Here is an 11,921-nt window from a genome sequence, read left to right on the forward strand (position 1 = left end):
TACTATTTACGATGGTATCTATACCATACTATTCCCAAGTATTTGACTATGGATCCGTTTGGATAGAACTTATTTTGCTGAAACTGAAAATTGAAAATTGAAAATACTATAGCAAAATAATTTTTAAATGTGTGAATAGTGCCGTGAGATAAATTTTTAATGAAAAAGTTGTTGAAAAGTGAAATTTGTGGGTCCGTGAACAGTATACGGGTGCACTGTTCACAGTGGAAAAGTCAACAAATGCGGGCTAAAAAAAAGCAAAAATGCGGAAGAAGCAAAACGTGGAAGTGATAAGTTGGATCCAAATCGGCATTATTTCTGATGATAGGAACAAGTGATTATGAACTTAGAATGTTATTAATATCATGCTACCTTAGATACCATTGAACCAATTCCTTAGGTTCCCTATCTTTTAAACCTAATAATTTATGTAACACTATTTTTACCTTGTGGGTATGGCCATATGGCTATGCTGTAAGGTTGGCTTGGAACTACAGCATAAGAACTGACATGGGAGGTAGGCTTTACCCGAAGGCCAAAGAAGTCGGCCGCTGTGAACATGGTAAGATTTCATTGGGTGGGACTATGGGGGTTGGACCACAAACAAGAAAATGACAAAACAGAGATGCCTTTTCGGCTTTCCCACATGAAGAACACCTCTCTCACATGAACAACACCTCTCTGTCCTTGACCCTTCAAATCCTCTCTCTCTCTCTTCAACAGTCCCAACAAGGCAAGAAATTCCCTTATAAATTATAATAACTCTCTTTTTCCAATCAAAATCAAACAGCAAATCTCTCTGTGTCCTAACTTTTATGTACTTTTTGCTCTGAGTATATATATATCCACATATATACTGGTTTTTCATAACCCAAAAATACAAATAGAATAGTGTGTATACTGTGACCAATGCCAAAACTAGTTCTGAAAGCTGGAAGCAGGCCACCATGGGTGGGTTTGGCAGCTGCTGTATGGGTCCAAATAGCTGCTGGAAATTCCTACAACTTCCCACTCTACTCTTCTGAAATCAAATCAGTTCTGGGTTACAATCAGCAGCAGATTACAATACTTGGAGTGGCCAATGATATTGGAGAGAGTGTGGGTATTCTTCCTGGTATTGCCTGCAACAAGTTCCCACCTTGGTTTCTGCTTTTGGTTGGTACTGTGCTTTGTTTCTTTGGATATGGTGTTCTATGGCTTTCTGTCAGTCAGACTGTTGAAAACTTGCCTTACTGGCTGGTGAGTTCTCACTTCATCACTCTATACCAATCTAGTTTTGTTTTAATTAATGTATTCCAGTACTTTTTTTTTGGGGATATCATGTTTGAAATTGGTTGCATAAAGCAACTGGTTCCAGGAATTGAGGTTTTTGCATATCCTTTTGTGGATTTGATTGTTTTGGCGTTATTGCTTGGTGGGCTCAGTTTTCTTTTTATGCATTATTACATACCCTTTTAAAATGGATTGTCTGGAACAACTGGCTAGTGAGTTGGTTTCTTCAAGTGTTTGTTTTTTTGCATACCTGCTTGTCTATTTGATCGTTGTGGGATTATTCCTTTGGTTTTGTTTTTTCTATGCATACCTTTTTTGAAATTGATTGTGAGAAAGAACTGTCTGGTGATTTAGTTAAATCCAAAAATTAGAGTTTTCGCAAACCCACTTGTGCATTTGATTGTTCTGAAATGCTGGATGTGTTCAATTTTTTTTACTGCACATTTACTCTAGGATTTGGTTTCTCTGCAATAACTGTCTTTGAGTTTATATCTTTCGTTCTAAATTTACTTTGTAAAAGTGTAAATCCTTACATAACCTCTTCTGTACTTAAATGTAGAATAGATTACAATTTACAACTATTTCTTGAACTAGGTTTTGCCTCAAAATAGAGTTTTAATGGTTTATGTATAAAATTTTTAAGATGACTGCTTGATCATAGCATTTCATGTTTGGAATTTTACTTATTTTCTGCAAATATTTTTTTAAGAATTCCACAGCTGCCCAATTGTATATCTTGAGCTTGCTGAAATTGATTTTGTAATTTGGTGAATTTGTCTGCAATTTAGTAATACTTCTTGCTGAGCTGTCATTTAGATACTTAAGGGGCTAGTGAAAATACAGGGCATCTTCTTGAATCGACATGTTTCTGCTGAAAAATAACATTTAAATCAGTGAAATTCTATTTACTCTTGGAAGGGTACGTTGTGACATTTTTCTACTGCTAATATACCTTAAAATTTTGAAGAAAATCTTCTTACAAAATGAAAAGTTATCAATTTGTAACCGTGTTTTCTTTTTTTGACCCCATCTAATTTAATCCTTGTCAGTGAGGTCCACATGCAACATAAGTCTAGAGCCTCTATAATTTCTCAAACTCATGAAGGCTGTAAAATTTGTATATCAACATTTTAGGAGTTTAGTTTCTTTATTTGGATTTCAGTCTAAGCATTGTGACCTGGAGCGGATGAATTTCCTTAAGTTGAACAAAATCCTCATGCGCAGATTTTCCCTTGTTGAAAGTATAGAATCAAACTTGAGCATCTATTTTTTATTCTTGGATATTGCTAATCATCTACAGTAGTGTTCCAAATGTCCATGGAAGCCCAGTGATGTATGGAATATTTTATGTAGACATGCAGTAAAAGCAATATCAAATCTTTCAATCTCCATGTATTAGATCATATATTTTTGCAGCAACATGAACTTCGTGCAGGTTGTGCTTGTGGATAGCTTGAATAGAATAAGTATGAATTGTTTGGCCTGAGTGCAGGGTAATGGGTTGTCAAACATGAGGTTTGAAAGCTGTCTGAAGATTTGCATAAATTGTTACTTCTCAAAATTGTTAACTATCTCATGCAGAATAATGTTATTCAATGATATAACAATTAAGTTTTATTACTACTGGGTATTACTTAGGTTTCTAATTCCTTTGTGAAAAGGAAATAAAAGTATATCATTTAGCTTTGTTCTCTCATATTAATGTTTGGGTTGGTGTAAACCCGAAATAAGATTAATTAAATTTCTATATATGGGTGCCAAAATCACCAAGCAGCTTGTAGAGTAGCTTTTCAATTGTATAAATCATGGCAATCATTAGTCTATCTAAGTAATATTTGAATAGCAATAAAAAGCCTGTAAACAGCTGGAAGTGACAAAAAATTAAGAACTGTGGAGGTGTTCATGTTAGAGAGCTCGGAAGTAGAAGGATTTTACAAGAAATCCCTATTAAATTTTGCGACAACTTGAATGTGGTGACTTTTAGTTTATAAGCTCATAGTCTCTAGTGTGTGAAAAATGATACTAGTGTCATTTTTACTAATGTATTTTGTTGTACCTTGTGCACAAAGCTTCCACTTTTGTGGGTCTAAGAGAGGTTATCGTACGTCATTTTTACTAATGTAACTAATATGAAAATATAAAGTGTCATTTTCAAACATAGACTTAAAATGTGTTTTTACTTCTTAGGATCAGGACATGGGGGTCAAAGCTCTGTGATTTAATTACCTGACATTCTTAAACATTATATATCAAAATAGATGATAAAATAAGGAAAAAAGGAATTCTAGGCTTCAAAAACAAGGTAACACGGCATACAGACTTGTTTTTTCATATATTAATGTGTAAATTAAGATGGACCTAGACTACTAGTATTCACATGGACATGGCTATAGTGTTTCTTTGTTTGAATAAGTATTCATTGATTTGGAGAATTTCTATCATGGAATCATGGAGAGATTGATTGGTTTTCCTATGCACGTCCTATATTACTATTCTAAGAGTAGTAAGTTGGTGCAATGCTACACAATGGGGGCTAGCCTTTCCCTTCCCATGGGTTGAAAGTTGAAAGCACCCCCTTATTATGGGAGAAAGCCAGTGAGGTACCGCTTGGCTATAGGGTGTAGTGGTTTCTTAATTAGGGTGGTATATGGTCTCTTTAATTCTTGAACATTCTCTTTAAATATCACTGTGGGTAATGCCAAGAGCGTTGTAGCTCAATTGCCTGGCACTTGCTAGTTTTTCCAAAAAGGGCATCTAGGGTTGAAAACCCCCTCCCCCAATTATCAAATTATCAAGAAAGATCAGTGTGGGAAACACCAAAATTAACACATGCACCGAATGACCAGCCAATTCAATTTTGTAAGCAGACAAGTCTTATCTTTTCCTAATCACATTTTGATCAGGTCATAGTCAAATCATATTACTTGTTGTATTCCCTGATCCTGATACTAATTACTTTTTATGGATCGCATTATAGGTTGTGGATTTTGTAGTGTGATTAAAGGACACATGTTCTTTAATATGACATTTGCAGGTTTGTGTTTGTTGCATGTGCGTTTCTTTTTTTCTTTTTTCTTATTGCATTATTGGTTAAATGTCATGAATAAGTTCTGTCAAGAATAAGTTCTCTGGTTCCCTTCCACTGCCAGAGCTTGGATGGAGTGGATGCTGTGATGAAGGAAAATCAGTTGGTTTACCCTTCACATATATATATATATATATATATATATTTTAATAAATTTTTTTGTGAAATTTAATGCAGTTCATTTCCTGCCCAATACTTTAGATTGCATCTTTGCGACTTATTAGATTCCCATGATTTTAGGCATGTCTCTTTCTCTATATATGTTGGTTTTAGACTTTAGTTAAATTTGTTATCTGCAAGCAAGCTACAGAGCTAGCCAGGCCATTTTACAATTATTATGTGACCTTTTGATGGTGGATTATTCCACCAATGATTGGGAGTCAGAGATGTGAGTGAAAATGAGTTATTAAATTAAAGTTTTTATCTCCACATATCACATGTGAATACCTGTTTATATAGTCCTGCATCATCCATTCCAGTTCTGAAAAGATATCTGATTCTCCTTTCTGTTTTCTTCTTATATCTCAATGAAGAGATGTAATATTATGGACAAACGAATAAATTCTTGTGGAAGTTAATGCTTTGAGTTAGTAGAGGAGAGTTGTTTCTGTGAACAAACAATCGTTCATTTGAAATATCAACCTTTTTCCCCCTTAAGCTGATTTGCAATTACTGTTAATTTCTTTTGGTTCCCTCATAACACTGCATGCTATAATTTTTTTGTGGCATACCCATTTAGAAACTTGCTATTGTTATATAAATATATCTTGTAGAATACCTACTTAAACTCTGTACTTGACGCAATGGCAGTTATGGATTGCACTATGTATCGCCACCAATAGCAATGCATGGTTTGGTACAGCTGTGCTTGTAACCAACATGAGAAACTTCCCTCTAAGTAGGGGCACTGTGGCTGGTATTCTCAAAGGTTATATTGGACTCAGCGCTGCAGTATATACAGTGATATATGATATGGTACTTAACAGCTCTTCTTCAAAACTGTTGTTGTTCCTTGCGATTGGGCTTCCTGTTTTATGTTTAGCCTTGATGTACTTTATTCGGGCTTGTACTCCAGCATCCGGAGAAGACTCTTCAGAGCATGTCCATTTTCTTTTCACTCAAGGTGCTAGTGTTTTGCTTGCTATCTATCTTCTCTCAACTACAGTGATAGGTGACACAGTTTCTCTAAGTGGCACTATTTCCTACATTTTAGTTGCCATAATGGTCATCCTTTTAATGGCCCCCCTTGCAATTCCTGTGAAAATGACACTTTTCCCTGCAAAGAAACTTTCCTCTGCAGTTAATTCTTCAGACAATTTGGTTGAGGGAGAAGGTGGTTCAACCCAGACAAATCCTTTGTTGACACCTTCTTCATCAGCTGCATATCTTGGAAGTTTCTATGAGAATGAGGAAGCTTCAGATGTGGAAACACTTCTTGCTGTTGGGGAGGGGGCAATCAAGAAGAAAAGCAGACCTCGTAGGGGGGAGGATTTCAAGCTTCGTGAAGCTCTTGTCAAGGCTGATTTCTGGCTTCTTTGGTTTTCATATTTCCTTGCAGTTGGTACAGGAGTAACAGTTCTCAATAATTTGGCTCAGATTGGGATTGCATTAGGTGATGATGATACCACGTTATTGCTGTCTCTCTTCAGCTTTTGCAATTTTGTGGGTCGTCTTGGCTCAGGTGTCATTTCTGAACACTTTGTCAGGTCATTACTCACTTCTTCTTCTTCTTCTTCTTCTCTTTCTAACTATGGCTCACTTTTTCATCAAGCATACGTAGCTTAATTTTAGCTTCTATAAATATTCTGGAAAAAGCTTTTTTTTGATAATTCAATAGTTTCAATGTGAGAGGTGGAATTTGAACCTTGGATGTCTCAATTGGAAACACCAGGAGGTGCTAGTTGAGCTACAAGGCTCTTAGTATCTTCTGGAAAAAACTTTTTGGCCCCTTACATGCATTCTTTTCTTTTCTCTTTGTTTCTCTTCTTTTGCAATGCGGGGAACTTATTTTCAGAATTGGGTTCTAGCACATGTTTCTCAACAGTTTCACAAAACTTTCTAGTGTGACCTAAATTCTTATAATCCTGACGCCAGAGTAAATTTTGAACCTTGTCTTTTTTCATGGGTGTTATTTTCTTGCTATTTTGTAAGGCCATAATAATGTCTTGATATGAGATTATGTTCACTGCAGGTCGAGAACACTTCCTCGCACATTTTGGATGATATGTGCACATATTTTCATGATCGTATCATACCTTCTATATGCGTTAGGCCTCAGTGGTACTCTCTATGCTGCAACTGCTTTGCTGGGAATCTGCTATGGTGTTCAGTATTCTATAATGGTCCCGACTGCTTCCGAGATTTTTGGGTTAAGACATTTTGGTATAATTTACAACTCCATGGCATTAGGCAATCCAATTGGTGCAGTCCTTTTCTCAGCTCTGCTTGCTGGTTATATATATGACGCTGAAGCTGCTAAGCAAGGATCGTCTACCTGTTTAGGTCCCAATTGCTTCAGGCTGACATTCCTGATTCTAGCTGGCCTTAGTGGGCTGGGCACCATCTTGAGCATAATTCTGACAATTAGAGTACGACCAGTTTACCAAATGCTTTATGCTGGGGGTTCTTTCCGACATCCTCAAAGTTCAAACCACTGATTGTTGGAGTTAATAATACCCGATAGGATCGGGACATGCCGGTTTTGTAGAGGTATGCTCCAATAAAGTTATCTCAGCTGCATAGTGATTATCTGTGGCATGCCTTTACTATGTAGTATCGTTATAGCAATCTGCTAAGCCTCGGTTGCCCCCAAGGTAATTTATTTGTTGGTTGTGTGTCAGGCTGCCAGCTAATGGCAGTTTGTTTGGGGAAGCTTCAATTAAAGTCATTTATATCTATAATAAGATATAGTTTCTTGGGGCTTAGAGTAGGCGTCTTGAATTCAAGTTTTCATTATTAGCGTTTGAGGGACTTTTTTTTTCCTCCCTTATGTATCAAATACAATCACATTTCATCTTGAGGCGAATCTTCCAAATTTTGACATCAATCAACCTGCTGTGTTTATTGGTACCTGTGGAGATGGCATGTATTGTGAAATTACATTAGCTATGAATTCTCTTAATATGCTTTCCATGGCACCTGAAGTCTCTTAATTTGCTTTCCATTGGACTTCTTTCTTTCACACCCATTGAAGTGTACCTCCAGGGAAGAAATGCTAGATGGTCTCCCCCACCCCCCTCTCTTTTTTTTTTTTTTTACTTGCTATCAGCTTATTTGCTTATTGGCGAAACAAAAAATGGATTTAAACAATAAGTATCTTCTTGAAGACACATTTTGTCTAACTTTTAAGCAAATTAGCTGGCTAAACTCACCAGGACCAAAAATTAGACACTTTTTTATTTTATATTTTTTTAGGAACCAAAAATTAGACTTTGGAAAAATCGTCACGTCAGGTTTGGGCTGAATTTTTTTTTAAACAATATCCAAAACGTTTAGTAATTGAAGAAAGGATTCTTTTATGGTACATTTGGGTAATGTATCTACTATGATTAAAATTGTTTATTTCAAGTGTTTTAGCTTTAGCATTATTCATGAAGAAATAATAAGATCAAAACACTTGAAAAATACATGGCTCTGCTGATAATTGATATCATATCCTTAAATACCCCTTCTTATACTTTAAGTTTGGTTGACACAATTTCTTATTGACAAGTTGGGGCAGGTTTTGGTTGAATCATGTAGTTTTTGGGCTGCACCCACAGAATTGTACTTGACTTTATATTAATTGGCTTACTTTCAGGTCAATCCAATTTTTTCGAGTTAGAAACTTCTACTCATCCGCCATTTGTTTAACAAATAAATTATCCAATATTATGAAGTAAAAAACTCTAAAACTTTCATCAATATCATGTAGCAATGGGAAAATTATTTCATGACACCTCATGCGACCTCCCCTTCACAAGGCCATAACATGTGGAACCCACAACTGATCGTCTCATGAGACACCACCTCTAAGTGAAAGTTACGCTGAGGTCTATAATATTTCCATGGAAAATGAAAAGTGCTGATTTTGAAGTAATGAAATAATGTCTTTCCTAATAGTAATTAATTGATACGAGTATATTAAATACCTTATACTCTGAGCCCCAAACCCATCTCAAAAGGAGTATATAAAGTATTTGAATAATTTTTGTAGATTTTTCAAGATCTTAATTGCATTTTGCCATGTCTAACCAATATTGTATGTCAGATGGGTCAAATTTTCAGCTAAAGTATAATTGTCAGAGTCAAAAGGCATCAAAAGAGATACAATAGTTTAAATTCCTTTTTTCCCTTACTGATGTGGATTCTTTTTTGCTATCTTCAACATCAAAAATAAAACCGATGATTTGTTTGGCTGAATAAAAAAACCAATGAACTTAACCATGCTTGAAAAATGGAGTGAAATTATCAAACACTATAATTCTGCTAACAAAGACAATGGATACTAGTGCTTTCTCTTCTATCTTTGAATAAAGGCCTTTAAACATGCAAAAGCAGGGCAGACAATCTCATTACTGAAATAGACCTTTGTACTAAACTCTGCCATCTACATGACCCACCCACCACTACTAATGAAAAGAAGTCTTCTCAAACACAATCAAAACTCTCTGGTAAAAGATCCCAAAAAAACCCATCTCTCACCATTAAATTAACTTGAATAGAGGAAACAACAAATAGATCACATACAAAATACAACTAAGAAAAACAAAACAAAAAGGAAAAAAAAATTATGTGGGTTTTAAATCTTGAAACATGGTATCCCACCTGATCTCTTCAATACCAGTTGACCAGTACCCATCATCGTTTTCATCCATCTTTTCATCCTTACGAAGATGATCATGCACCATAGGACTTGAAAAACTATCAACACAAATTGGCCCTGATTTAGCCACCATAGGACTCCCATTTGTGAGCAACAACCTCCCTTGTTTTGCCGTCATCAATCTTTTGTTCCTCTTCATCATAGCTCCCTTCCATCTTGTCCCATAACTAGGCCTTGGTACAACCACCAGAGCTGACTCCTCGCGATGATGAATCCATGTACGAATGTATTTAGTTAAGCACCTCTTTGTCCTCTTGATCGCGACGAGAAGCCTTGATATGGGGCGTGGACTTGCACCCCTCTCCTTTCTAGCAAGCTTGAGGATTTCTAGCCTATGTTTGGCTATGGAAATCCCCATGCTTTGGAGAAACTCATGGTTGAAGTAGACCATGTCTTCTTCTTCAAGCTCATTGTGAGCAAACGCAAGGCCATACTCGTAGACTAGAGACGGCTCAAGGCCGGTTTTAGATAGCCATGAGAACCAATCCATGGCTAAAGGAATGATATGAATGTGTATGTGTATGTGTGTGAGTTTGTGTTTGTGTGTGATAATTTGGGAAAGAGCTAAAGTGATGTATATATTTATATAAAGTTGGAGGTGGAGATAATGTAGAAGGAAGTTGGTGAAGTAGAGGGGTGACTTAGACTTTCATTTTTGGGGGGTTGATTTTTTCTTTTATAGAATGGATGTTAGTTGAAAGTTGAAACTTGAGAGTGACTAAAGAAAAAAAGAAAGGAGTGTGGGGTATGCATGCCCATGTTCCCTCCAAAACATAGTGCTAAGAGGGATGGAACTTTGAGGAGTGAGACCTAAGGATTCCATGTGGAAATGTTTGCCATCAATCACGGCTTGCCTAAAGAGTAATGTGTGGGACACACACTACTCGTTTTTGTGTGTTAAGTTGGGAGGAAAGTGGCTCCGATTTCAAACTTGGCAACCCTTTTGCCAAAGATTGATACGGGTTTGTTTTAAGCAAAAAGCAATCCCTAATATTCATTCCTACCTAACAACATGAATTACATATGATTGACGGAACTCCCATAACTAATTGTCCTAAATTACTAACAGACTTTTGTGCTTTTTTTTCGGTTGCAGCATCATAGGCGCGCACATCTATTGGGATGCACACTCGGATTCCCCAAAACTAAATGCCACTCAAGAAGCCAATTCATTTGATGTTGAAAGATCGAATTAATAAATTTTCAAATATTTATGGTCTTTTTTTTTTTTTTTTTTTTTTTTTTTTTTTTTTTTTACAAGATAGAATTTCTACTCTAACCTAATTTAAGTGTATATGTGTGTGAATCTCTCTCCTGGAGACTTGAATCTCGACCCTTGCTCCCCACACTTCACAAGCATTTATATTTGTGAAGTAATCAACACACTAAGAGTGCGCGGTGGTAAGTATTTATGGTCCTTAACTCTACTAATTGATGGTGAGACGAACTTGTTGCTTAAAAAAAAAAAAAAGTGGTAAAATAAATGAACTTGTTACTTAATATTTCAGTTTCCATAATGTAGAAAAGCTTTTCCGTATCTATAGAGAATCAACTTTCTTTGGACTACTAGGAAAGTAAGAAGGCTTGGAAAGTATTAATCTAAGATGGGACTTTCTTTGTTTACTTAATTGTATTATGTTTTGTCTGCCATCACTAACTAATTCCTCATTATATTATATCTAATGAGCGACTTAGAACATAATATGATATCAGCTTAAGTTGCACGTTGAACTGTTGTCATCTGGGATCTTATTACATAATTATTATGATATTAATTATCGATTATGAGCTAACAAATTGGCCACCAATGATTTGATTTTATATAAGAATCTAAGGGCGTAGGTAGCTTTCCTTCAAGTAATAGCTTCCATAGTGAATATATCCCCAACAACTTCACTGGCTTTGTTCTTTAATTGATCCTCTAGGTAGGCAACTCAAAAGAAATATATTCTGGTAACAATTTGCTGCTAACTTATTTGAGGATGTCATTGGCAACACTTAAGAATAGAAAAATGTTAGCACTATGACAAGGAGTGTCCTTTTTGTTCTATGGTTTTTTTTCTAAGATTCATGAGTATCTAAGACAATACAGGAATTTGAAAAATATAAATGTACAATGTAACTGTGACCTTCATAAAATTTCTGTATTGTAATTAAACTATATTCTAGTCACCTTCCCATCTCCTCTCCTCTTTTCTCCATCCGTCTTCCTCCACGTTGCAGTTCCCAACATACCCTAAAAAACGAACATGAGTCCATGACAATCATAAAGATTACAAGGCATATATTGACAATGTGACATAAAAAATTTTACAACTTTTTTTTTTCATAATTATTGAAGTCATATATGGTGATTTGGGGAAAAATAAAAATGATGTGAGTGATAGGACCATATAAAAATGATATTATACCAATCACAACTTGATACTCAACAAATTATGAAAAGTTTACATCTAACTTTACTCTTTTTTAATAATATTTTTACCTTGACTTATGATCTAATCTTTCAGTCATTCAGTGAATCTTAAGGTGAAAAATACATCACTATCTCATAATGTGTTAGCTAGACACCCAAATTTTCACACATGCATGACGCCATTTATTAAAGAGTTAAATTTGCTGGCACCTTCGTTTGTTGCATCAGAACTTGTCTTAATATTTTATAAAGTCTCCTACACTAACTATTGTCTCCAAAGTCAC

At 35.6% G+C, this 11,921-nt stretch overlaps 2 protein-coding genes across 2 annotated transcripts; one reads left to right on the forward strand and one right to left on the reverse strand.

Moving 5' to 3' along the window:
• Positions 1-450: 450 nt before the first annotated feature.
• LOC126725804 (protein NUCLEAR FUSION DEFECTIVE 4) lies at positions 451-7,494 on the forward strand. The gene is made up of 3 exons (XM_050430732.1): positions 451-1,239; positions 5,168-6,063; positions 6,549-7,494. Exons 1-3 carry the CDS (start codon positions 910-912, stop codon positions 7,012-7,014), a joined length of 1,692 nt encoding a protein of 563 aa, XP_050286689.1. The 5' UTR covers positions 451-909; the 3' UTR covers positions 7,015-7,494.
• A 1,325-nt stretch (positions 7,495-8,819) lies between these two features.
• Positions 8,820-9,883, reverse strand: LOC126725805 (uncharacterized). Its single transcript, XM_050430733.1, has one exon. The coding sequence runs from the start codon at positions 9,709-9,711 to the stop codon at positions 9,127-9,129; it is 585 nt and encodes a 194-aa protein (XP_050286690.1). The 5' UTR covers positions 9,712-9,883; the 3' UTR covers positions 8,820-9,126.
• Positions 9,884-11,921: the final 2,038 nt, after the last annotated feature.

The sequence above is a fragment of the Quercus robur genome, chromosome 5, assembly GCF_932294415.1.
Source record: "Quercus robur chromosome 5, dhQueRobu3.1, whole genome shotgun sequence".
Classification (NCBI taxonomy): domain Eukaryota; kingdom Viridiplantae; phylum Streptophyta; class Magnoliopsida; order Fagales; family Fagaceae; genus Quercus; species Quercus robur.